At 57.9% G+C, this 27,238-nt stretch overlaps 1 protein-coding gene across 1 annotated transcript; it reads right to left on the bottom strand.

The window, feature by feature from the left end:
* Nucleotides 1–487: 487 nt before the first annotated feature.
* LOC142415222 (actin-binding protein WASF3-like) lies at nt 488–27,238 on the bottom strand. Its single transcript, XM_075513285.1, has 9 exons — nt 27,175–27,238; nt 13,420–13,578; nt 11,858–11,992; nt 11,565–11,718; nt 11,116–11,233; nt 10,749–10,924; nt 10,057–10,323; nt 9,203–9,585; nt 488–8,587 (listed from the first exon to the last, which is right to left on the bottom strand). Exons 2-9 carry the CDS (start codon nt 13,550–13,552, stop codon nt 8,430–8,432), a joined length of 1,524 nt encoding a protein of 507 aa, XP_075369400.1. The 5' UTR covers nt 13,553–13,578; nt 27,175–27,238; the 3' UTR covers nt 488–8,429.

The following is a 27,238-nucleotide window of genomic DNA, read 5'->3' as shown; positions in this document are numbered from 1 at the left end:
CGGGGACCTCCAGAAAAGGCACTTGGGTCGGTAAGGAGCTGCCGCGCTGCTCTCCCGACGGGAACACCGGCCCGGAGCCCCGTGCAGGACACAGCACAGCCGAAAGCGGAGGGGAGGAAAGCGCCAGCAATGCTTCAGCATCAACCCAAACCCACCCCGGGGATATCCTGTTTCAGATGCCCCCGGACAAGTCAAGCGGCCCCAAAACGAAGGAAGTCCTCAAGTTTATGGCCTCAAGTTGCGCCAGGGGAGGTTTAGACTGGATATGAGGAAATTTTTCTTCACTGAAAGGGTTATCAAGCATTGGAACAGGCTGCCCAGGGAAGTGGTGGAGTCGCCATCCCTGGAGGTATTTAAAGGACGTTTGGATGAGGTGCTTAGGGACATGGTGCAGTGGTGGGCTCGGTAGTGTTAGGTTTACGGTTGGACTCGATGATCTTAAAGGTCTTTTCCAACCTATACGATTCTGTGATTCTTCTGTGAAGTCTATTAAGATGGGGAGCCATCAGCCCCCAAAATGCATTTCGGAGAAAAAGGTTTCTTTTTGGTGGGGATTTTCTTTCTTTTTCCTAATCTGCTTTGATCTGAGATGAAAGGCACCACAAAGAGAGGCCCCATTTGTGGAAAACCGGCCAGAACTAAAGGTAGACCTGAAACATCTCAGTATAAAAATAACTTGTGGTGGTGGTGGTGGTGGTGGTGAGGGGGGGTGTCGATGCTCATAACAGTATGATTTTTGGAGACCTGGCAGGACTGTGCCAAAGATGCGCCTGCTGCCAGCGGGAAATCAACAGCTCCTCAACGTGCATCACAGCAACATCATCAGGCTGAAAGTCTACTTCGTTTCTAATGCAAGATTTTTATGGTTGGTTTTTTCATGGCAAGGAGTGACTTTCTATGGAGTAAGTGTTCCCGGCTGAGGCATCAGGCATACGCAAGCACTGGTAACAGGTGAAAATCAATGGGATTTGAAACACTTGAGCTGGGGTGGGGACAAAAGCACCTCCTACAGTAGCAGGAGACCCATCTCCTTGTTGTGCCGTGGGCTGATGTGCTGCCTGCACTTTTTAAACACTGGTTTCTCAGGAACTGATTTTTGAAAGTGGTTACGGTGACAACTGCTCCAATTTTTGGTGGCTAGCTGGGTCTGACTTTCCCTCAAGGTCCAGGAGAAGGAGACAGAGCAGATTTTCTTTCTGGAAATCACGTGTAAGTTGTTCACCTTAATGCACCAGCATGGTCCACACACTGCAGCCTGTGGATCACGAATGGTCCGGAGGAGCAGGTTGCTGGAGCTGCTGCCTTCTAACCATTGAAATACAGCAGTACCAGCTGGGCATCCTGGTTTTCTGCAGTCAGTTCACATCCTTCCCTCTCAGGTGTTTATTCTGCAGTACATTTTATCTTTATTGTATTTGAGGGTCAACGCCAAAATTGGAAAAGGGGCAGCAAAGCTAAGGGAGAACACAAGCAGGCTGCCCTGGCTGAGGGGCAGTGCTTTGGGGCTGTAACCTGCTGGGACAGATCCGCACATAGCGGTGCTGCAAGCCTGAAGGAAGGGATAAGGCAGAACTACGAACACGCCAAGTTGGAAGAGACACCCTGTGGGCACCTCCACCGTCCCCTGGCCCAACACAGGGTCACGGACAGTGCTCCTCTCTGGTGCTTGCCTACGGGTGTCTCAAAGCCCTCCCATGGTAGAGCCTCTGTGACCCGTTTCAGAGTTTCTCCATCCTTACCTTGAGAAAGCTTTCCCTGAGATCTGATTCGACTCCTTTCTGCCACAACTCAATCCCACGCCCTGCACTTCAGTCCGACGCGCGCGTGGAGCACAGGTTTATTCTCCCCACTGCCCTTTGCGGCTTTGCACAGGGTTTTTACCTACCTGAGGTTTTTCCTGTACAGAGTGGTGGGAGCATAACCAACCTAAAACGCCAGGCTGTTTTCTTTCTATTTTGTTTCCTCCTCTCTGCGCTCTTAATACTTTCTACGCTGCTAAGTGCTAGAACTACCATTGGGCTGAAAGGCCCCCAGGGCCAACCCGGTCCCCTGGCCTTGCCACCGTGGGAGAGGTGTGGAGGGAAAGACTCAGTTCACACACCCTTGGGCTCACAAGCCCCCAGACACAATGACCAACAACAGATTTAAGCCTTTAGTAAGACTACAGAGGGACCTCTGGCTGCTGCTCTGGAAGGTGGCACCTGGGGCACCTAATATCCATTAGGAGAGATGCCCATGGGAGGGCGAAGCATCAGTGATCTACCATCATGTAGTGCTATGGAGATGTCTGTGGCCTGAGGGCCTTGTACCAACGTAAGATGGACATTAATATTGATAATGTCACAAGGTAATGAATTGCCTTCAGGGGACACCGTGGCCAAGCGTGTCCCATCCAGGTCTTGCCTGGGGATTTCCCGCAGCAAGAGCCCATCCCTTGCTGGAGGTTCTGCCTCAGCCTAGTGACAACACCAGGATGGTGTCCTCCTTTGGGAACATCCCAGTGTCCTCCTCCCACCCTGCCTGAGGGCACGGTACTGAAGGCTTTGGAGCAAACCCCTCACTGAAGTTCTTGACTGTGGGTTTTTTTCCTTCCCTCCCCCAGCAAAATGCAGGCACAATTCTCCCCTGGAGAAAGTGGAGCTTGAAGAGACCGATCCTAGCAAACCTGGGGTTTGTTAAAGGAAGATCAGATTCACAAAAAAACCCCCCCTCGACTCTCAAAAAGATTGAAATACTTCAAAGTCTAGGCTGGGGTATAAGTGCCTGAAGGAGGACACCTCCTATGAGCTTAGAGGCCATCACACGAATTGCATGGGCAGCTCTACGTTGGCAGGTAGCTGCAACGGTGCGCGGGGGCATGTCTCCTATCGCACGCGTGGCCATCCCAGAGGAGCACAGCGGTGTGGGGACTGGGCAAGGCCCACCCCGGGGGCACGGCGACCCATTCAGAGCCAAAACCAGCATGTCTTGGCACTCCCGTACTTTGCTCAGGCACTTTTGCGTGGGGATAGTGGAGGGGCAGGAGAGCCCCGCCGCTGCCATCAGCGGGGGGATGCGGTGGTGATGCTGGTCGTGGGGTCACCTAAGGAAGGGACAACAGTCCTCAAGGTGCTGCTGCCCAGTTGAGGGTAAATTCATGGGTGAGTGAGCATCTGAGGCTTCTAAAGTGCAGTGCAGGTTATATGGTCTTTGCTGTAAACTGTAAACTCCTCAGGACAGAGTCCTTACCCTTACTTTTATTTTTTTATCTGTAAAGTGACATGCCAGCTGAGAAAACCTTGCCCCTAAATAACAACTACTACTACAAGAAAACAGGAATCATGGTGAAAGGAACGGGCTCTGCTCCCCTTGCCAGCATCCCATGATGGGGAGCGCTTCCCATGGTCCGTCCACAAGGGAACGGCATGGTACTCCTGCTGGCCGTGCACCTCCGGAAAGCACCCTCCAAAATACCACCTCCAGCGCTACAACCTGCCTCCCTCCAAGCGAAACTGCCATTTATCCTTACAGCTGAGGTGTTAACCCAGGCTCTGTTCCCAGGGGAGTCTGCAAAGCTTCTGTTCAGCCTGTTCAGGCTGAAAGGGAGATAGAGATGGAAAAATTGCTGGGAGGAAATTTGAGGGCTCTTACGTGAAGGGAGCTCTCTGGAGAAGCTGCGTTCAGCCTTACGTTTGTCACCAGAATAAAACCTTCCTGCAAAAGCAGGAGGTCTCATAGGATGTGATGCTCACTTCTCCCTAGGTCTCTGCCCAGGGTGGAAAGTTAGAAGCTACCCAATCCCTTCGTCCTTCAGGACACCAGTCCTCTGAGAGCCACCAGCAGCAACAGCCAAAATCAAAAGGAGGCGCTCCAAATCCAGGAGGCGCTGAGGGTGCAATGCCAGGACACGAACGCTGCTAGACTTCCACCGACCTTCATGAAACTTGAGCAAGACCAGACTTCACACCTGATGTAGCCTTCACAGGCAATGACTGGTGTACCATGGGCACGTTGGTCCCCATAACGTTCCTTTTCAGATAAATCAGAAGTGTCTAAGACGTTCCTGATGGACCTCAAGGACTACAGCCTTCCATCAATATCTCTAAGCAGAACCAAATTGGCTTATTTACTCTTCTGCTGACTCCAATTCGTTTGTATGCACGCAGAATATACTTTCCCCTGTTGGCAGTCATATTTGTTATTTTTCATCTCTGCCCATAAATTGGCAAGTAGGAGAAATCAGATAAAATGGGAAGAGGAACTCTTGGGAGATCGGTTGGGCTCATTAAATGTTTGGCACTCTGTGATTATCTGTTGGCAATGAAATGCCGCTGCTATATTTTAACATGGAACATGATACCTTAATGTACAGGAGAATCTCCTCAGCCCACTTCTGGTACACTTGAGAGAGGAGGAATTCAATCATCTGTGACCTGGATTGTATTTTTAATGGCTGCCAAGCCAGATAAAATATTTAAATATTCACTTTTATATCAGCCCACGTGAGGATTTGAGCATTTCAGGTTGTGTAACGCAGCACGGCCTACTTTTGGAAGAGTATACGGAAATAGGCACGTATGTACCAAATATGGAGTAGGCAGCCTATGGGTCAGACAGCCAGTGTTAATTAGTACGGCACAACCAATTCCAGCAGAGCTAACCCAGCCCAGCCCAACCAAGGAGTCGGTGTCACTCGTGTTGGATTTCATAGGTCACCTGGGCAAAAAATAGATGAATGCACCTCAAATAAAGATGGTCATCCTCAAACGTGGCTGAGTCCATCAAGCAAAGGCACTGAGGATGATGGCCTGCTAGCAGAGCTGGCCTTGCAGGAATGGCTGTATCATGAGATTGGGGCTCTCAGTGCCACCATGTGCTTGTCTGCCTCGCGGCGCTGCCAGGAGAGAGTTGGGAAGAGCAAGGTGAGCCATGATCTGACTAAAAATGGGTGTCTACAGCCCACACTGACTATAGAGGTTACTTCTCTACCAGCTACACAAGAAACCTGAGCAATGAGCTCCGATGTGGCTCATCGGGGAGCTGGGGGAGAGGCTACCTGTGGATCAGGCCCATCCCTGGTATCAAGACAGCTTCAGCGGAGCTGAGGCAGTTCAGATCCCTGGAAGAGCTGGATCATGATGTCTTCAAGCAATGGGCAATGCCAGGAGGTCATGGTCCTGCTGACTTGCTTTGGAGTTGAGCATGTGAAATGGGCTTGTGCTATCAGGGGCTGGGAATTTCCTTAAGCAGAATACAGTGAGGACGTGCTGGGACGTCCGAAGAGGAGAGGATGGTGTAAGAATGTAAAAACAAAAGCAAACGAGGGTGAGCCTTGCTCCCTGCACCCCTGAGGCTCCCAGCTGTGCATCTGCGCTGCAGATTTGACCTGTGCACGGGGCAGGCAAGGCTTGAATTACGTGATTGTCAAGCGCTTTGCCATGCAACGGCATTGACCCTGATAGTAGCGCGGGTTGACTGACTGCTGCCAATCCCAAGCATAGCAAAGTTGCTGCGAGGTGACAGGGAAGTGGGAAGCTGCAGGGACAATCCTGACCCACCACATGCCAATGGAGTCCTACCAGAATGATCACAGTTTCACGTGACACACATAATGCAACCAGCGCGCGAAAAGAAGGGATCCAGTCTTTTAAGGGCACTTGGCTCCTCTCCAGTTCCCAACAGGATCAGCTCAGCTTCCCAGAACTGGGGCAGTCATAGACCCGAGGGACGAGCCAGCCCCACACGTCCCAGAGCCCCTTCCCTGCCTTCACGTGCTGGTGGGACTCCCCTGCGTCCCCGCAGCCAACTCTGCAGCCCTTTGACCGCCGTAACAGGTAACGGCAGCTCCGACAGCCCCCTGCTATTCTCGCTCACAAAGGGTTGTTGCTCTTTCTAAATTATCGTGACATGAACCCAATTTCTCTTCACATACAAACAGTGTCACAATTGCATCTATATTAATACCACTCCACAATAAATACTACCGGGCGACCCTTAAATGTTACTCTGAATTTTTACAAGATTTCCTTCTGAACCTGCCCCAGGTCAAACCCCAGCTGCCTTGCCTAGGAAAGCCCATCGGGGGCATCGCAGGGGCTCTCTGCCTGGGCGGAGATGCCAAGCTTTGGCCGAAACCTTTTGCAGCCGGTTCTCTGCATCTCAGAGGGTCAACATCAGAGGTGAAAGCTCCCGGTGAACGCCGAGCATCAGGAATTTCCTGGAGGACACCATGCCTCCCCGCCTCCTTTGGTCAATCCTGTTTCCTTGGGTTTTGCAAATGAGCTGCTCCATGCCTGCTATTGCTCTGCTGCTTCTTGCCTGCCCTGCCTGCTCTGCCCTGCCTGCTCTGCCCTGCCTGCCCACAGCAGGAGCTCGGTAAAACGGGAGGCACGAAGCCTCCCCGCCAGCCTCCCGGGAGGCTGACGTGGGAACTGGGATCGATCCGTGCAGCTCATCCCACACTGCCGGGTCCTCCTCGCGCTGGGACAGGCTGTCCCTCCGCAGGCGGAGCGGGACGAGTGCCCAAGCAGCTTAAACGGCATCAGCGTTGCCGAGATGGGGAATTCTGGGGTTAAATCCAAGGATTTCATTTGCCGTTCCGGCTTCAACAATTAGCCCTCCTGAAGTCAAGGGGAGTTTCCCTAAGGAAAGGGGGGCCAAACCCGGGGATGTGGCCCACGGCAGGGCAGCACCCCCTAAACCCTTCCCCACATCCACGCTGCTCCTCCATTCGAGCCCCCCACTCAGCACCACAGCTCGCAGCCCAGGTGCAGAGATGCGGGAGGTGTCACATCCAAGGGGCGAGAGATCATTTTGTGTCCGTCAAGAGAAGGGAGGGCTCCTGGGGATACTTCTCAGCAGCTGGGCAAGGGGTTCATCGCATCTCGCCATGAAGGGCTTCTCACCAGGAGGAAAACGAGCAGGTACTTGGGGCATCATTCAACATTAGCATTTCTCAGGGTGAGTTTAAGCATCAGCCTTTGAGCCTTTCGGATCCCAGCCATATCCTCCCACCAACTTTACAGGTCTCGTCGCTCCTAGATAGTCAAAATACTCCTTTTGTAGCCATCATATACCTGGCTACTGGGAGAGCTGGGGAGGTGGGCTCAGAGCCCAGCTTCTCCCCAGAAGAGATGCAACGGGGGGGCTCAGTTTTCCCCCATTCCGGGGCTTGTGGTATACGGGAACACAAGAGAGGACCTCGGGACACCGTATCGGGCAAATCCATGGCTGGTCCTGGCCAATTTTCTGCTGGTGGGGAACCTCTCCCAGTTCTCTGCAGGCTCTTACTCCTGACCGTGATATTGTCAGTATTCCCCACCCCTTCGCTCTGCCTTCCCGTGCCTCCTCCCTTCATAGCTGCGTGAAAAGCCTTTGATGAATCACACGCTATTTTGACGAGCAAACTGGTGTTTTCGGCGCCGTGGCGGGGGCCCAGCCCTCCGGGCTCCCCCGTCAGTGCCCGCCCGTGGGGTAAGGGACGGGGCAGGATCGGGCCGGGGGGATTAGTGCCCGGGTCCGAGTTGATCTCAATGGTACAGGCGCAGTTTGTGGGGCTGCAAAGTGCAAGTCGAGAGTTTACCTAAAAGCAGCGTTTTGTGTAATTACCGGGTTTTTTTTTTTCAAATAACACTGAAATGGCGTAGCGCTAAGGCCAAGGAGAGTTGGGCTTGGGGAAGCTCCTTGGACACCTCTGCTCCCTTGCTGGCAGCCCCTTTCCCCCCCAGGACAGCACACATAGCACCTTTTAAAGCCCGGACAAGCGTTGTGTCTCCCTGCCAGCTGCACAACCCTTGCCTTCAGGCTTTTCTCCCAGAAAACTGGTCCTAAGGACGGAAACGGGCTCAGGTCACCAATGCCTTGGTCTCCTCCAAGGAGCGACAGCATGATGGTGACCATCCCTAAGCAACTGCCGCAAAGCAGAGTGCATCGCTCTACGGGGAAGGAGGCTCCGGCCCGCACGCGGCCTTTGGAGCTGCCCAATCCTACAAATGCAGGCAGCAGAGCATCCCCAAACCCAGCGCACCGTCATCCCTGCGCGCCCACGGTGACACCAGCTGTGCAATCAGGCTTCTTCTCCAGGAGCTTCTCGTTAACACACTTAACGTCTAGCTGAAAAAGCACTGCTGCCTCTGGCTTTCCCTTCTCTAGCAAAGCACACTCGAGGCCAGTCTCTGGTCTTGCTCCAGGTGTAAATCTGGAGTAATCCTATTAACCTGCCTTCAGAGCATTATTTGAAGTCATTAAATGTGAAGGTGCTGCTAATTTCTGCCTTCAAGGTGTATCCTACCAGTGCTGCTGCTGCCCGAAGGGTTTTCAACATGGTGTAAAAGCAAAGCTCCTGAATGAGTGGGGCTGCCCGCGCTTGTTGGCATCGACGTTGGGGAAGGCGCCTATACACACCTGGTACGGAGCCGGGGAGCTCCGTGCCAGCCCAGCCCCGGGGCCCCTCAGTCCGACCACTCGTTATCGTCCAGCTCGGAGTCGTCGTCGGACTCGCTGTACTCCACCGCGATCCGGCGGGACAGGATCGTCGCCACGTCGTTGCCCACAGGCTCTTTTTTGGCCTCTTGTTCCCATTGCTCCTGGACTTTCCGGAGTTGGATTCCTGTGGTAGGAAGGCAGGGGAGGCTTTAGGGGCAACCTGCCCAGCACCCATGGGTGCGCTCAATCTGCAGCACCCCACCCCAGTTAAAAGTATTGGCTGAAACGGGGTGGCTGCAGCCCCCTTGCAGGAGGATGCACACAATTATAAAGCTATATGAGATAATAATGCGATGCATGCGATTATAAAGCTATATAATAGAATAAAGCTCCTCCTCTGCTTCCACTCGACCTGAAGAGGTTGAACCTTCTTGAAGGTCAAATCTACCACTCCACCTGAAGATTTGCAGGAAGGGGAGATGGGAGAAGCCTTGGAGCACATCGTCTGCTACAGCCTGGAAGGAGGCTACGCGCACAAGAGCTGCCGGTCATCCCTGTGGGGTCCATCCCACCTCTGGCCACGGGTTTCCCCCACCTCCCTCCAACCCCCTGCACTGCACTTCTTTCCCTCCCCAGGTCCCACCCGGGTGCCACCATCTTCACCCATCACCTGGGGCTCGTCTTGCACTCAACGAAGCCAACGCCACCCAACTCTACGCCAAGAGGTATTTTGCCACCACGGTGGCAGCGCTGGGGACCTGTCCCCCACCTTCCCGCTCCCGCCACACCCGCCGCTCACCCCTGCGGATGGCTGCCAGCAGGTCGCTCCGGGCATCGCTCATGGGCATCAGTGGGATCTGCGGCTTCCGGGGCTCCACAGCGGGGGCCGGCGGCGATGCCGAGTGCGCTGGCGAGGCGGCTATGGCGGGGGGCCCCGGCGGCGGCGGCGGCGGTGCCACCGGGGGTCCCATGGGGCCGGCCTGCGGCGGGGAAGCGGAGTAGGGGCCGGGGGGTGCGGGGGGCGGCGAGGGCGCGTAGGATGGTGGGGCGGCCGAGCCAGGGGCCAGCGCGGGGGGAGCTGAGATGGGGCTGTCGAAGGCGGTCTGTGCGGAGGGGATGACGGGCGGTGGGGGCGGCGGGGCGGGCGGCACGAAGTACTCTGCCATTGGCACCGGCTGCGGGCTGCAACGGGAGGGCGAAGCCATGTCAGCGGCATGAGGAAGGACGGCACCCACCACCCATCCCGGGCACCCGCCACCCATCGCAGGCACCGACCGGCTGATCTGTGGCTTGGTTTGCTCTGGGCCCCCACGTAAGCTCTGTCCCCAGGGAGGTGGGGGGGGTCTGCCAGCGGGATGGGCTATGGGGCATGCCGTGGTGGGAAGGCAGCCAACATCCAGGGGAAAACGGTCCCCTCCATCCACCGTGTCCCCTTATCTGGGATGAGGTTACCCCAAAAGTGCTCCCGACTGATTCGGCCTCGGGTCTCACCAGCAGTTTTGGACCACGGCGGCTGCAGGGGGGGCTCTCCCCGCTACCACAGCACCGCCGTCAGCCCAGAAATGGGCCCCTGGCTCGGGCGAGCCCCCCACCAAGCCCCTCTCCCCCTGGGCATCCCTCCGCCGGGAGAGAAGAGGCAGGCTGAAGCCCTACCCGTAATCCTTGACTAAGTGAGGTCTCGGCCCGTTGAGGATAGCCTCGGGGGGCTGCGGCACATGGGGCTGCTGGAGGCGGTTGAGGCTGTTCTGCCGGCTGCCCGGCGCCGGCGCCGGGCGGTAGACATGCTCCTGGGGGGGTGCGGCCGCCAGCACCCCCTCCTTGTGCTCCGCCGGGGCCAGGTGGGACGCCGGGGCCAGCAGCTGCGCAGGGTGGTTGGGGCTCGCCGGGTACGAGTGGTCGGCCACGTCTGACGCGTAAGATCTACGGCACAGGAAAACCCAACGGTCGCACTCCCGGGAGGGGGGGGGGTGTCGGCTGGGCAAGGGGGGTCGGGGGGACGTGGGTTTGGGGGTATTTTGGGGTTGAGACAACAAACCAAGAAATGGCCACAAAAATACAGGTGTGCAAGAAAGCAGAGGGGTAGCGGAGGGGAGGTGGACGCCAGCAGAGCTGAGCCAGTCTCTTCCCTTAGCTGCTAAATGGAAAGTGCTCTGACTTTATCCCAAGACCAAGGCTGCTCCTGAGGTCCAGGATGCGACCGCAGGGGCACCACTGTCCGTGAAGCCCCCATGGGTTTACTGCTCATCACCCCGACCCTGCTGCGGGCAGCACATCCCCCAGAGACAGAGAAGAAAAGAAAAGCAGAGGAGAGCCAGCGAGCTAAACACGGAGTAGGTGCAACCTGCCTATTATCTGGGGACAGCGATCCTTCCGATGACGCCATGTGATAGGGGGATGGCGAGAACCTGTTATCGGGTCGGAACTCTTTATCATACGCCATCATGTTCCACTCCAGGCGCCGGTTGCGGGCTTTCCTCACTTTCTTCACCTCCCGGGTGGAGTCCTCCACCAGCCGCTGCTCCTGAGGGCACACACAAGCTGCGGCTCCATCTCCAGCCCGGCTCCTCCGGACTGCGAGCGGTACCCAGGGAGCATCGAGATGCACCCACAAAGGTGGGGGGGGCACATGGGATGCACCGGAAAGGCGACCGTCCCCCAGGTCCCGGGCAGCCCCAGCTCCAGCCCCCCCGGTGTCCCGCGCCTGCCCGTTACCTTCTGCCGGCGCTTCTCCTTTCTCTTATCTTCTGTCGCCTGCAACATTTTCTCCTTCCATAAGTTGAAGAAGTAGGAGGGGTCGGTGTAGAACTTGAGGCCGTCCTTTTTGTCATCCCTGGAGGGTTGGGGAGGGAGGAGAGGGGGTTATCAGCCACAGGAGAGGACCCCCCTTCCCCTGAGCAGAGAGGTTCGGTACGATCACGGTCATAAGCTGTTACCCCACCACGAACAAGTCCAACACAGTGGTCACTGCCTGCAGTACCACTGCGTGGGGTCACTCGTCCCAAGCGCCCTATGCAATGGGGATGGTGGCACAGCAACCGGAGAGAAGAGCCTCCCAGCCCTCGCCAAGCAGCAAACGGGGTGCACCCCCCGATGCCTCTCCTAGAAAGGGCCCCCCAGGACCCCCTTGGTCCCCCCAAGGAGCAATGCACCACCCGTCCTACCTGTAGGGCGTGAGGATGTTGAGCGGCGGGGGCTTGTCGCAGCGCTGGTACATCTCCATCACCGGGTTGGGGATGGAGTTGCGAGACACAACCTGCTGGTTCTGCACCGTGGAGCTCTTGAAGGCTTTCCGCATGTTGATGTCCTGCAGCGAAACTGGGGGCACGGAAAGGAGAGGGGATGCAGGGGGGGGGCCTCGGACCCCCAAACCGGGCATGGCGGGTGGTCCGGCCCCGAGCACACGTCCCACCTGCTCGCGCCCGGCCGTCACCCTGAAACAGCCCCAGCCCCTCACCTTCCTCCACGGTGGAGTCCAGCTGCGTCACCTTGATGACCAGCAGGTCCACCCTCTCCTGCAGCGAGTTCATCCGCATGTAGAAACTGTTGGCTTCGTTGAACAGCTCGCCGAAGATGTCCTCCGCGTGCCTGCCTGGCAGAGGGCAACAGGCGCCCGTCACGGGCAACGGCGGCAGGCAGGCAGCCCTCTCCCAGCCCGTCCCCTGGACCGCGTGCCTCCCCGCCGGCTCTGTGGGGGTCTCTCCCCAGCCTTGGTTTTTTGGGAGCTGAGCCCCATCCTCTCCCAGACCTGGCAAAGCACTGCACGGAGGGAGGGGAGCACAAGCCACCTGCCCTTCGCCGCACACGGGCATCCTTTTCAGCAAGAGCGGTACCCGTGGGAGACACCAAACCATGGCGGTGCTCATCCTAAAAAGCCTTTGGATCTACCAGGGCAGACGCAGCCAAAAAACTCCCATCACCCCTGGCCGTGCAGCATCGCCTGCAGAAACCCAGCCCCGAAGGTGGAAAACTGAGAGCAGGGCAGCGGGGAGAGAGCTACCGCAGGGAGAAGCCGTGAATTTTTTCACTTTAGTAGTTATTTTCCGGCAGCACTCAGTGCATCGCTACGATAGCTCTTTATTAGGGCTGCTGTTATCACGGGGCCGAGCAGGGTGCCTGGCAGAGCGTTGCTGACACCTGCAGGCTACAGCACCCACCCCAGCCCAGCGCCCACCTCCTCGGGGTTTCCTCCAAAACCACGTACCAAATGCCTCCTGAGATCAAGGCGCTTTTGATATCTGCTCGGCCCGTCACCCGACTCGGCCATTTGTATTCGATTTCCTTTTCCCCTGGACGAGGTAGCCACGGCTTGAGCACCCATGGGTGCTGCTCGTGCGAGCCACCGCACTGCCAGCAGCTCCCTAAATACGGGGTTTATTTTTCTGGGAGTATTTTAGAGAAGAATCTAGTGCTGGAGGGTGGAAAAAGAGGGAGAGCCCTGAAGAGCCTGTGCTTCTCTCTCTATTTTAAGTCGATATTCAGCAGTGAAATAGGTTGCCCCTATTAAACCTTCACACTGGCGTGTGCGTGCTCTCATCCTCCCCTTTTCTGCTGAAATCAGTCCCAGGGCAGGAAGACAGCCGAGGATTTAGACCTTTTATATAGACCTCTCTTTCACATAAAGCTCTAAGATTAAAAAGAATAGGTTGGGTTTTTCAAATCTTCGCCTGACCTTCCTATTTCTGCCCAAGCCGAGAAGCGAGGGGCTCGCGAAGGCTTTCCGTCCCCCACTGCACGGACAGGCTATGGGAGGAAAACAGGTCTTAAAAATGTCACCAAGTGCCCACTTTGGGCTTGACCCTGAGCATCCTCCTTTTTTTATTAGCTGGATAATTCCCCCTGAATCAGGAGCGGCTGCAGCCTGCCCGGCTCTCACGTAGCCCTCGTTTCTCTGTGACTGGAACCGGAGCAAGTGACCCCGGCGTCCCACCAGCGTCCCACCAGCGTCCCACCAGCATCCCACCAGCATCCCGCCACCCCATGCCCGTCCCACGCCGGGGTCGCTGTGCCGTGACTTACTGAGGCTGCCCAGCTGCTTGATGATGGCAGCCAGCGTGCTGTTGGTGACGCACTCCAGCTCACTCGTCACCCCCTCGGGAAGAGCCCCCCGGCACAGGTGCCGGGGCTCGATATTCCTCTTCACCAGCGGCATGCTGCCGGCGAGCCCTCACGCCTCTCCTGGGCAAAGGAGAAAGAAAAAAAAAAAAGAAAATACACAGCTTTTGCCATTTGCCTTGTTTTTCCCCCATTCCCTCTGCTCTCGGCCCAGGGCGCTCATCCTGCCCGCGCCGGGACGCGGCGGGTGCGGCTCGCGCGGCGACAGCAGGGCTTTTCCAAGCAGGGGATGCTCCGTGGGTGCCAACCTCCGGATGCCGGCGAGTGCGTGGATGCCAGGAGGGAGCCGAGGACCACACCAGGCCCTGTCCCCACCCCGGTGCTTCGCTGACGAGCCGCCGCACCAAGGGAGACTCTCCCACTTACAGGAGCAAACCCCCCCGTGCCGCAGCCCTTCAGCCAGCCCCGAAAAGCCTCACCCCACCCAAAGAGCAGCCGGAAGCGTGCAAGCGCTTGTAACGCCATTATTTCCAGCTCGGTGCAAAGCTCTCCGGGGTTTTATTTGTGCCCGCGCTACGCCGAGGCAAGCTGCCGCAGCCAGCTCGCCCCTGCTCTCCCCAGCGTCCCTGATGGTCCCCGCTCTGCCGCCGTCCCCAGCCTGAACCGGGGACGGTTCGTTTTCTAGGGGGCTCAAGGAGATGTAGGGAGATGGCTGCACCCAACGGCCTCATCTCCGGTGAGCTGGCGAGGAAGGAGGAAGGACGGGCACAGTGGGGTGAAACAGGCTGAGAAAAGAGAAAAAAAGGAGCATTTATGAAGCACGCTGGTGTCTCCTGGGGTGCCGCGGCTTGGGACTGGGACACGGACAGGCACAAAGCAGGCGGTGACCCCGCGGGATTGCCCGAGGGGGTCTTACGTGACACGAGTGCATTGGGCCTCAGCTCCACTCCCAATGCCGAGGCAAACTGACGGCTTTAGCATTGAAATCACTGCAAATTGGATCCCCGGGCTGATAAGGACCGGAGAGAACAAACAGCCTTCCCAGATCCCAAGCGCAGTGAGCTGAATGCCCCCGTTTCACATCCTGGGCACCCCTCATCCACCCCATCTTTCACAAAACCCCGCTCTGCTTTGGCAGCGAAGGAAAACCAGCTTCCGAGCAGAGCCATTAATAGCTGGGAGCAGAGCGGCCGGGCACCGACAACGGAGCCAGCAATTCTGACCATGAACGGAGCCAGAAATCTGCAGAGTCCACATTTTTTGGCCCCGGCAGCGTTAGACAGAACAGTTTCCTATTGATAGCACCCGGCCAGTGCTCCCGTACCCCCGCCAGCTCCTCCGGAGTTTTCAAATGCAAATGCAAGCTCCCTCCATGAAAAAGTCCCAAAATTGTTTCTAAATCATTAATATTGAGCTTCCCAAAGGGCTGATTGTGCTCCCAGATCTGTACGTATGGGCGGTGAACGGTTGGGCTCCGCTCTGCCCCGGGGCAATCGGGGCACCGTGGGAAGGACCCCAGCCCCGAACCCTCCTCAGGGTCATGCGATGCTTCGCGCGTCCTCCGGCACTTCCCAAATTCACTGCACACGGGTGGCGAGGCTGGTACCGTCCTTGGCTCCCAAACCAAGAGGCTTCTGCCAGCTCGTTATTTTTCGGCTGAGAAAACTGTGACGGAGTTTGCAGGGGAGGCTCTGGATACCTGCTGACGGACGTCTGCTCTGGCCAGGGACATCCCCCCTTTCTGGGCACCCCCTGACCCCCCCCCAGGCTGCGTAAAGAGATGAGCAACACTGGCAGCTTCACCCCAAGCTGACTTTGAGCCGGTTTTATGTGTCACCCCAAAATCCGCACACAGAGGCTGAGCCCCGGCACGTCCCCGCAGGGGGTTTCTCCCCGAGCGGCGGCTGCAGGGACGGGAGGGCACGGGCAGAGCGGCTAACGGGCAGAGCGGCTAACGAGCTGCTTGGGCCCAGCAATTAGAAACAGGGAACAAAGAGCCATTCTCAGCACCCGCCTGGGACGCGGCCACCGGCACCCGGGGCTTTTTGTCCCCACGCAGGGGGGGCCCAGGAGGAATCAGGGCCACCCGCACCTCCATCCCCGTGGGGACCCAGGGGGGGATGAAGGAAAAAAAGGATTCAAGGTCTGAAACTTCCCAGCAGGGACAGACTTGAAGAGGGGCAGAAGGTGGGTACGTGGTCTGATAACAGCGTTTGAGACCCTGCCTGGAGAAGAAAGATCCCTTTAATCTCCCCCCAGAAAGCTCTAACAAGACTCAGAGCTTGCAGCAGAAGAAACCAAGGAGGAGTTAGGCACGCATTTTTAGGCTATGGTAGCCAGGACAGGCAACTTTGGCCGAGCCACAGGAGAAGCTGCTTTTTAACCTCTCCAATTGATGGCTGCTACCAGGAACACAGGGATCAGAAACCCCTGCCATCCATCCCCTCCCGCGACAAGTGCCATCTCAACCTGCGGTAACAGCAGCCCTCGTGCACCAGCGGCACCAAACCTCTGACTTCGGGGTTGAAAACCCAACTTCTGCCCTAAAACCCGCGATCTCGAGGCCTGTCCCGACTCAGGGGACCGAAACGCTTTGGGTGGGGATGGGCTACGTGCGACACCAACTTAATTTCTGTCCTTGCAGGCGTGTCTCGCTCACACCCACAAGAGGCTGCGCACAAATCCTGAGTGCTGGCGGCTTGGCCCGAGCCCCAGCGAAGGGATGCTCGGTTATGCCCAGCGCTGCTCGTGCCGATATTTCGGGTAATTTCCAAGCCTTCGAGGAGCTGATTTTGGTGGCAGGTCCTCAGACCTTCAGGAAAGGGCTCCCAGGAGCAGGGACCCGCCGGGCGTGGAGGTGACTCCCTGGTGCAAGGGAGAGGAGCCCGAACATGGACAGAGTTAGGCCAAGCACAATTCATGATTTCTTCCACACGTACGGCCATAGCGGACCCCACCTCAGCGCTCAGCACCACGGGCCATCGCCAACGCACAGCGTGCACCAGGCTCAGCAGCGACCGCTGTGGCACCCCCAGTACAGCCCAGCTGGGCATTGCGTGCAACCAGTAAAGCCACATCTGGGCAGCTGCAGGGCCCAATTGCCACCTTCCCATGGGCACTGCTAGCTCTTGATGGCTCTGAGCAGCCTCACCTGGGACCCCCACCCCCACCCATGGGCCCAGGAGGTTATTTAAGCTCAGCTGGGGGTGCTAGTCCTGCCCTGAAGGATGCTGCTGGTCCTCAGCTCTGCTCCTGGCCGTGCCCTGCTGGACCTCACCCCTGCAAGCAGCTCCTGCCCCAGGTGGGTCCCTCGGGTGGGTTTGGCCTGGTCTTCAGGGCTGGCGTTGGACCTGTGTCACAGCCTTGTCTTTGTCCCTGTCCCCTTTGGCTCCTGCCTCCTGGTCACTTGATTCTGCGTGCGTCTGGGGCTGCCAGCAGACCCTGCTGCCTGCTCTGCCTGCTGTCTGCTGGCCCTGGGGGGTGTGATGGAGAGCTCCTGTGCTGGGGCCACCCCGGGCTCCCACTTGCCTTCCCCCCACGGCCACCGGCCCCGCTGTGCCCTGGCAAGGGCAGAGGCGGTGAGGCCGGGGCAGCGCCTTGCTCGCAGCGCTCGCTTAACGTGTGCTGCCGTGACCTTGTCCTTGGGCTGCAGGAGCACAGCCGGGGGTTACGTCGGTGCTGCTGGGGGGTGAGACTTGATCCAGGGCAGGCGGGATGTCCGGCCTCGGTGTCTGTGCTTGGCTTGGACATTGGGAAGGGTTTTCTACCTTGGCAGGCTGCACCAGGCTCGGTGCAAGGTGTCTGGTCCTGCCCAGGCAGTCCTGGGCGGGGGTCTGCTGCGAAATGCCTGCTCTGGCGTGGAGGGGGTGAAAAGGGATTCCCAAAGCCCTCCCTGGGGATGCATGTGTCCATCCTCGCTGGCGATGGATGCTTGGAGGCGGGGATGAGCTCTTCCCCTCCTGCCCTGCTCCTGCCCTCCTCTCCGACTGCAGCTCAGGAAACGTGCCCGCCCGTGGGGGTTCGGGTCTTTCTCTCCTCTCTAGCTGGGAGTGCCTTGGGAGACGCAGCTGATGGCTCTGAGGCCACGGGGAGACCCCAGCCACGGCCAGCAGCGCTGGCCGATCCCACCCTTCGGCTGCTTTGGGATAACGGTGCAAGCCCCGGTGATGCTTCATCTTCAAAGCCCCGCTCAGGTTTAGGTGGTTATACGGGCTTTTCCAACCACCCTCGGCAAGGTTTTGCTTCTCTTATTTATTTCTCATGCGATGGTCCCGGTTTCTTTAGGCGCTGGCCGCTCCCTGCGTGCGGGTACTCAAAGGCACAACCTCAACCAGCCAAACCTTCTTGCGATGACCTGAGCCTTCACGTTTCTCTGCACGTTTACGGGGCGTGTTTGTAGGGTGAGCATCTCTTCTGCTGGGTCCGGGAACGTTGGTATCGCTTACATGGAATAAATTCCACGAGGTTTTGTTGTCTCCCGAGTGGAAGCGAGGAGCTGTCAGTGGGATAATGCCAGTGTCAGGCTGCAGGAGGAGGAAAACGGGAGCCACAAACTCAGCAGGAATTCCCTGGAGGTGGGAACAGGAGGAGCGGGACCGGCCGGGGGCTTCCTGGGAGCTTCTGCCATGGTACAGGCACACTGGGGGGGCTCTTCCATCACTCCCCTTCTCTCCCGACTGCTGAAAGAGTAGATAACTCTATCTTGCTGTATCGGGAAATGGCACAGGTAAAAGGCAGCGGTGACAGCTCAGCTGTCAGGCCAAGGAGAGGCTCGCTGATGGTAAGTGGAAAGCACCCGCTTCTCCACCGCGCGTAGCTGCTTCCCGGGGCAGCACGTTGCACTTTCCATAACAGACCCGTCAAACCTCCTCGGCATCTCGCCCGGGCAGCGGCACTGACCTCCCCGAGCTGCCTGTGCTCTGGGAGATGCACCGGGCTGCTCAGCCTCGCTCCCCGCTGCCGCTCTGTCTAGCAGGGGGCAGCTCACGGCAGCCAGCGCACGGGACCGCGGGCCGGCTCGCAGCCTTCTCCAGCTCGCGATGAGCCTCGGTGTTCCCCACGGCCGTAAATCCACCCCAGCGTCTGCTGTATCCTACCCAAGCTGGGCATCAGCTTGCAGAGGTGCAGCCTCCCACCTGCTTTCCAAACCAAGCAAAGGAGCTTGGAAGGGAAGAGCGTCCAGCTCACCACTGCCCGAGCAAAGATCAGCTGAGATCTCCAGGCAGAGGAGGTGATGAGACCAGAAACGAGCTTTATCTTCTGCCCTAAGGAGCTGATTTCTCCCAAGGAACAATCAGCAAATTGACCGCAGCATCCCAAACTCCGGAGCTGCTGGTGCTGCTGAAGAGCCGGCCCCGCTTTCCCAGACCACGCCGGAGAAGAGCGCAGGAGGGCTGGAGAATAAGCGCTGCCCCAGACCACGACTGCCAGCCCCCCGTCCCTGCAGACCAGCCGGGCACTGTGATTTGCAGATGCTGGCTCACAGATGAAACCTTCCAGATGTCATCCTTCATCTCGGCAGCCATCACATCTGGCAGCTTAAGTCCTTGGGGTCAGAAAGCAGCTCTCGTTTTGTAAAAGTGTCCAAAAAAATGGAGTTTCATGTCCAGCCATTGCTCCTTATATTCTTTGCAATAGCTTTGCACGTACGTAACTGTCTCCTCACCTCCGCTGTGCCCCCAAACCCGCTTGCTCTCTCCCACTGGGCAGGGGATTGAGCTGTGACTTGCAAAGCCAAGCTGGCTTCCTGCGGTGGGGTCCAAAGTGGCCTGAAGGATCGTGCATGGTCTGGACGGCCCTGCAAGCAGGGACAGGTTGGGCGACAACATGTTTCTCGGGTGCTGGCTATTCCTCAAGACAGATGTTTGGTTTGGTAAGTGCCCGATACTTGCAGTCTCAGCCCCAGTGCCCTGCTTTGTATTGCATGAGAGAGGAGAGGGAAGTCCCCCTGCTGTCACCCTCCTTCACTGGGCCAAGGTGGGCCAGAAGGCAATTTTGGGGTTTGCTTTCCATGGCCGGGTGCTCCCTGCTGGAGAAACCTGGATTGGGAATGGAGCTGTGGCAGAGACAAGCAGAGCTGGGCTGGGCAGGATGTCCATGTCGCACACCGCTGGCTTGCAAAACCTAATCGGCCACCAAGGTATCTTCAATACCTTGTGTGACGGCATTGAAGCACGGCACCCGGCCGGCTGGATGGCGTGTGACCCAGCAGCTGAGCTTGTGCAAGGCGGCCAAGGGAAACCTAATTCACGGTGTGTCAGACGGCCAAGCCCTGAGCTTGGATTTGGGGAGAACGTGGGTAAGCGTGCAGTGAGCACAGCCACGCCAAACCCCTAAAGACTGGGAGTTTGGGTCAGCCCCCACAGCTAAACTCAGTTCTGGGCCAAGTTTTGGGGGCAGTCCATTTGCTTTGCCCTTGCAATCACAGCTCTTACCCGAATTGGGCTCCCCAGGGTGCTGCTGAGCCCTGAGGACCAGACGCTGCCAGGAACTGGAGGCTTTTGCAAGGAAGCAAAAGCTTTGGTCGGATGCCAGGAGCCGGAGTAGTGCAAAAAACTAAAGCGGTATATTGAAAATCTATTATCCTTGAACAACAGTTACCAAAAAAGTTCACAAATGAGTATCAAAAGAACAAGAATCTCGCAATGCCTGCTCACGGACCCGCGTTTTGGTGCAGGCGCCCTGGGAAGGGCGAGGTGGGGAAGGGCTGCGGGGGCAGGAGGGAGAAGGAGACACAAGGCAGTCCTGAAATATTGCAAGGAGCAAAAAGAAAAAAAAAAAAAAGCTGACTCTGGAGTCGGGAAAAGGACAAGAGGCAGAGGTAACGCTCAGCTGGGCTTGTAGGTGCCTGAAGGAACTTGTCCTATGGTGTTTGGCAGGACAGATTGTGTGCAGGAGAGGGCTGGGAAGGATCCCCGGGGTGTGCTATGTTTCTGAGCAGACAGAAATAAGCGGTAGCTGCAAAAGCAGCAGGCTTTCGAGCTGTTGATTTGTGGAGCTCTGCCACAGGGTGTGCTGGGAATCGGTGCAGAAGGGTTCAAGGAGCAACAGGACAAATCTGCAGAGCACAGACAGGGCCACCAGCGGCTACCTAACGGCTGAGGGGCAACCTCTGGCTCAGGTGGCCCTAAACTCCTGCTGCTCGACCTCAGATGTTTGGCTGACGCAGGCCATGAACAAGCCTCGGGAGGGAGAGCAGAGCCTCTAGCCTACAGGGGCTGAAGCTTCGGTGTTTCAGGAAAAAAAAAAAAAAAAAAAACAGCAAAAACTGTGCAGGCGACTCTTTGCAATGCGGAGAAACCTGCTCGCTAGAGCTGGACCAGATCTGCTGATGTACTTCACACAAAATGGAGCGTGATCCGCACCGCGAGGACGCGTTGCTCTAATTTACGAAATGCATCTGCAACCACTTTTTAATTTGTTGCTAGCCCAAATGTCTATGAACGCTACCGGTACAACAAATGTCATTGCTTTGTGTGAAGCTGATAATCACTCCAGAGCTATTGTCCAAAGGTTAATTAAATATATTAAAACCAGCTGGATCTCAAGCATTCCCCTTGCTTAAAATAAACCAGAGGGCAGATCTTCAGTGAGACCGAATTCTCGTGATCGCACTGAGGCTGATGGGCGTGGGAGAAGCAATGCCTGCCCCTTCCTTGAGACCTGCAGCCAGAAGGAGTCTGGCTTTACAAATGTCTGCTGGCGGTCTGGGGCCACGGAAAGCATCCCAGCCCCATCCCGAGCAAGAAGGGGCAGCACATCGGGTGGCAGAACGCCTTGGGGATTGAAAAGCCCCAGGATGCGGGATGCTGTTTCTGGTCCCCCATCTGCAGGCTATCGGCACGGGGGAGGCTGGAAGCCAGAGCTGCGGACCCGCTGCTTCCGCAGCACATGTGAAATGAGTTGAGAGGTCTCAGCCCCGATCCCGAGTGGCATGGAGGAATATTTGCTGTTGGCGAAGAATGGATTGGGGCTGAGCTGCAACTACAGGGAAAGGGTCAGGCCTTCCAGCCAAAGGGAGGAGGGAGCTGGACGTCTGGCTGTCCCTGGGGCAGAGCTGCGTTGCTCCCTGCGTCGGGGCTGAATCGGTGACCTGTGCCCCGGCGGGAAGGCACATCGCCCGCCCCGGCTGGGACCGCTGCCCGCACCTCTCCTCCGGTCCATCTGCAGCTCTCCTCCTCTGCTAACTCAGCCAAAGGCAGCTCTACCACAGCTAACAACTGCCAGGAGCCTTCAGCAAATGAGCACTTCACAGCAAAGTGCAACATAACGTTAAATCACAGCTAAAAATATTCCTCAAGAGTTTTATTAGTAAATGCCACACTTCCCCCCCCTCCCCCCCCCCCCCCTTCTACTGCAAAATGTTTCAGCTCTAGGAACAGCACTTGACTAAATTGCCTCTAAATCACAAACGCCTCTGAAGGCTGGGCTCCGCAACACCAACCTTCGCCAAAAAGCCTGCTTAGGAGGATGCCATAAATGCAACTGCCTCGCTACCCTGGGGTTAGTATAAAAAGCTCGTCCTGCTGTGCGTCTGCTTTAAAACAGACAGGCTCCTTAATGCTTTTATCTAAATGATGTTTCTTTACAGGTATGCAACTAGCAAACGCTGTAAATCGGCAAGTGGGTTTTCAGGCAGTGGTTTGCCTTGGGGTTTAGGCGATGGGGGTTTTGGGTTCTGTGGTTTGGTTTGTCAGAAATGGGGAGCCCTCATTGCCCCCCCGTGCTGGTCACGGAGCTGAGGGCCGCTTCGTCGCGTCCCTCCCGTTCCACAGAGGCTGCTGCCAGCCCCCGGACAGAGCCGGCACCGCCACCACCTTTGGGCTTCACCTCTGCTTCGGATACAGACTAAATCCGCGCAAAGGCAACACCCTGACGCTCTAACGCTGAAGGGAGAAAGGGGTGAAAGAAAGGTGCAGATGAAACTACGCGTGATCCTCCTCTGTCATCCTTCGCTCCGCGCGTAGCTCCTGTGCCAGGACCACCTGGAGCAGCGATGCCAGCCTTGGTCTTCAGAGGAGTCAGGGGATGAGGCTGTGGGAACAGCAGCACAGATCCCGGCTCTGTTTTGGCTGGAAAAGATCCCCGCCGGCCCAGGAATCATGTGTTGTTTTTAATGACTCTTATCACCAAAGGAAAATCGTCAATGACATTTTTTCCCCCTTTTGTGCTCAGCTCATTAACAGAAGGATCTCTCTCGCTCGCTGGCGGTTTGTGCGAGCGGGACGCTGCTGAACAAACCAGCCTTATTCTCGCCAATATAGAAGGCGCTTTGATAAACCCAGGAAACCCTCGGCGAACAGCAAGGGTCCTTCTGGAAACCCGGCGCTCGCTGCCTTTGGGAACGGCAGCGGGACCGACACCTCCAGCCGCAGAGCGCTCCCAGCCAGCTCAAACGCCGTTCCCCACCGGGGCTGCGCCGTGTGCCCGGGCTGACGGTGCTGCTTCGCCCGCCGGTGCTGTACCTGCAGCCCCGCAAAAATCCCAGTGGGATCTGGGGGAGCGGGGACGGCTCCGGCCGGGGAGCCGGTTGCATCCCCTCCGCTCAGAGACGTGCGAAACGCTGCGGCTCTTGTCCGTGGGGTGCAGCTCAGAGGGTGGCTTTTTGGATGAGCAGCTCTGCAAAAAACGTTCTTGCTGCCTTTTTTTTTTTTTTTTTTTTTTTTTTAATTTTAACACTTTTGGCTTGAGGGCTGTTGTTCGTAACTTGTCAAGATCTTGGCATCCGCAGCTGATTTGTCATCCACCATAAAATGGAGGATGAGCATCTTTGGTTCAGAACTGGGCCAAGGGAGATGACAGCTCAAAGCAAAATATGCTTCATCTCGAGTTTTTCGAGGCTTCAGCTCCTCGGGAAAGGAGCAGACATTTGGGGTCTAAGTTGCATCACAGGCACGATGTGTAAGAGCCCTTAGCCTGCTCTGCGTTCTCAACAGAAAAGCACGGTGCACGTTAACCTTCTAGCTGCCAGATGAAGTTTTGCTGGACCGATGCTGTCTTCAACCTCCCCTAATCACCAACCTGTTCAACCTGTCACAGGGGATGCTACTGAGATACAGAGATGCCAGCAAAACACCTTTTTTTTAAAAAAAAAAAAAAAAAAAAAGAAACTAGCAACCTCTCTAAAATCCAGGCAAGGAGATGCAGCAAATGAGGAGTGTGCCTTGGCATGCTGAAGTTTTGAAGATGAATTATTTATTCTGCCATTGCCAATCTGCCCATACATCCAGGTCCTACACTCCCTTCCTCTGGCTTGTATCCGGCAGCTGGCTGCTGCGTGCCAGGCAGCCGCAGACAAAGCGGCCACAAACTACACTAAAAAGCATCTTAATCCATAGGTATTTTATCGCGCTGACACCACGACGAGGCAGCAAGAGCTCGAGTTTGAAGCGATAAAATTAAAGCTCCCTGCAAGTAGCTGAATCACCGAGCACGGAGGCCCAGGCTCTGCACCCTTGGGGGGGTGCAGCCTACCAGCGGGGGTGCCCCGGGCTGGGGGGCGGCCGGGGGGGCTCCAAACCCCGGGGAGGGCCCTGGCTTGGGTGGGGGGGCCACGCGTGGCAGGTGCCACCAGGCTTCTGCCCTGCTTGGCCCTGTCCCCTCCGCTTCCCCAGCCTCACACCAGGCTGCAGCACGCCAGCCCCCCCATGCCCCCCACGTCGCCCAGTCGGGGGGTGATGAGCCCTGCCCTACGCTGGCTATAGGTGCCTCTCCCTGCACAGGCGGCCGCGGGCCCAGCTTATCCTCCACAATGATGTAAAAATGAAAAGCAGTGGTGGATCCTCCCCCCCCCCCCCCCCCAAGATGCAAGGATGTAAAGTGATGCCCCCCCCCCAGTCCCAATGCAAGGGTGCAAAGCAGCCAGGTACCCCCCTCTCCATGCAGGAACGCAAAGTGACAGCACCCCCCTTGCCATGCAAGGGTGCAAAGAGGCCTGACCCCCCCCTCCTCCCTTGCAAGGTTGTAAAGCTGCTATACGGTTCCCTCATACAAGATGCAAAGCAACGCCCCCCACCCCCCCATGCAAGGATGCAAAGAGGCCCAGAGCACCGCGATGCAAAGGGGCTACGTGGTTTGGGGTTCCCTCCCCCCCCATGAAAAGGTGCAAAGCGGCCTGACTCCCTCCCCTCCGTGCAAAGGTGTAAAACGGTGGAGGACCCCCCCCCCCCCCCGTGATGACTAGGTGCAAAGGGATGAGGGACCCCCCCCTCCCCAGGGATGCGAAGCAGCTCGGACAACCCCCTCCCAACGCAAGGATGCAAAGCGACATGCACCCCCCCCCCGGGATGCAAAGCTATGGGGGACACCCCTGCAACACAGGGGTGCAAAGCGGCCCGGCCCCCCCACGCAAGGATGCAAAGCAGTGGAGACACCCCCCCCCCCCCCATGCAAGGATGCAAAGCGACCCCCCCCAAGGATGCAGAGCGGTGGGGGATCCCCTCCATGCGAGGATGCCCCCCCCAAAGGATGCAAAGCCGGGGGGGGACCCCAGCCAAAAGGCTGCAAAGCGCCTCCCCGCTGCCCCCCAGCTCACACATGGGTGGGGGGGACCCCCCACCTTCCCGTGCCGCCTCATCCCCGCACCCCCCCGCTCACCTCCGCCGGTTTTGGGGGGGGGGGGGGGGTGGTGTCTCTCCGCGGCGGCCCCGCGGGGCTGTGCAGGGCTGCGGCGGCCGCCGCGCTCCCCGCTCCGCGCCTCTCGCTCCGCGCCGCTCCGCGCCGCTCCGCAGTGCGCGCACGGCGCATGTGCCCCCTCCGCCGCCGCCTCCGCCCCGCTCCGCCCCGCTCCGCCCGGCCGTGCGGACCCCAGCGCCCTCCCTGATAACTTTGGGGGGGGTTGTGATAAATACCTAATTTTCCAAGCTGCTCTTGCCGTACGCTGGGGGTTTCGACCTTCCGGGTGGAAACCCTTCGGCCGGCAAGGCTGAGGATGCTCAACCTGAAAAGGATGCTCCGGTACCAAGCATCTGAAAACTGAATCTGAAAACTGAAAGGATGCTCCGGTACGAAGGGGAGCAGTTTGTGCGTCGTCTTCTCCGCTTTGGGCATGGCCACGGTCCCCCTGCTTCTCCTGCGCCTTGCGATGTCCTCGGGCCTCCCCGCGGAGCCGCCCGGCTCGCAGGCAGGACCACGCAAGGGTGAGGACCTGGCTGGTAGCTGAGCCCAAGAACCCAAGCGAGCAAACCCTCGTCCTCCCCAGCTCCCCACCGTTACCAACTGCTGCTGCCCGAGGATTTTCGGTCCTCTCCTTGGTCACGCCCCAGAGCAGGCGCTGGACCATGCCGAGACGCCGTTTGGTGCGAACGCTTGCGAGGGCTTCGTCTCATCGTTTGGGGGTCTCTGGCAGTGGGGCTGGAGGTCTGATGCTGCTCCCTCCAAAAGAGCCCCCCCTCTTTCCATACCCCATGGGTGCTGCTTGGTCTCAGACCAGGTCAAAGCCTTCAGCTGGAGCTCACAGAACCCAAGCCTGGGCGTCCAGAAATGACCCCACCTCAGGGCTCTGCCCTTCTCGGGCCGCTCCAGCCCGTGCAGACCCCTTGCCCGGGCTCTGTCCACGCTCCAGCCCCGGTGATCGGCAGGGATTTTCCAGGTTGGCCAAGGAAGGACATGAATGACTCGCTCGGGGGCTGGGACTGCGGGAAAATCATACAGCTCTGCCCGTGCTGGCTGCGTGTCCGTGCCAGGGATGCCGGCGGAGCAGGGCAGGCGCTGGTGACCCCCTAGCCCCCTCCTCAAACCCCTGGCCATGCCCCTGCCCAGCCGGGGCAGCCAAGGGGCAGCTCTGGGCTGGAGGCTGGCGGCGCAGAGAGCAAAGCACCGCACAGAAATAGCACATAGCTGTAAATCCGGCCGCTACTAGAGGGCAGAGTGAGCCAGGCGAGCCAGGTTTCTTAGCTGTGTGAGGAGCTGGCATGTGGGAAACTGTTTGCTTTCCCTTTCCCCTTCCACTGAGGCATGTGGGGGAAGAGGGAGAACTTCAGCAGAGCCGGGGTTGATCTGTGACATGGTTTGAGGTTTGGAGTGGGATGACTCACGCTTTGATTTCTTTTTTTTTACGGAGCGCTCCAGGGCTGGATTAAGCCGTGTTTGTAAGGAAGGCACCGCAGCGAGCACCGTGGAGGCAGCGGGGCTAAGCTCCCTGTTCCCCAGCACATCAGGCTGCTGCACCCCCAGCCCTGGGCGCTGCTGCGACCGCTCCCGGTCCTCCTCCAGAAGAGAAAACAAGAACGCATGCGTGGCAAGTGCATCCCAAAAGGGATGGCTGCTACCTCTTCCTAAATCGCTAAGCTGGACCTAGGGGTCTGGCATGAGGCTACGTCCCGTCCCAGCGCCCATCTCTTTTGCAGGCAGTGGCGTAAGGGCAGCTTTGACGGGCCCGGGGTGCTCGGGCAGCCCCGGCTGCTGCGCCCTCGCACCAACCCCACCTGCACAGGTCCCCAGGGTCCTTCCTCGAGCGGCTGGGGCAGCTTGGCCGCTCAGGCCGGCTGCCTTGGATTCAGCCTGGACTTCCTTGGCCGGCTGTGCTGTCCCTGTGCTGCTGCATGAGCTGGAGCTACCGGAGGTGTTTTCATCTCAAAAAATGAAATAAAGGTTTTACATGACCCTAACACAGCCAGAAGCGCAGCCGGTCAGGGTGAGACAGGTTGATACTCCTCCCAGGACCGGCACAGCCTGCGTCGGCACCACCTCATCGCAGGGACGGGGATTCGGAGGACTCACCTTCAGACAGGAGGTGTGAGCAGCCCCTCTGCCATGGCCCGTTCTGTCCGAGCCGAGAGCTGCC

This window comes from Mycteria americana, chromosome 10 (assembly GCF_035582795.1).
Source record: "Mycteria americana isolate JAX WOST 10 ecotype Jacksonville Zoo and Gardens chromosome 10, USCA_MyAme_1.0, whole genome shotgun sequence".
Taxonomy (NCBI): domain Eukaryota; kingdom Metazoa; phylum Chordata; class Aves; order Ciconiiformes; family Ciconiidae; genus Mycteria; species Mycteria americana.
This window is presented reverse-complemented; position numbering and strand designations above follow the sequence as displayed.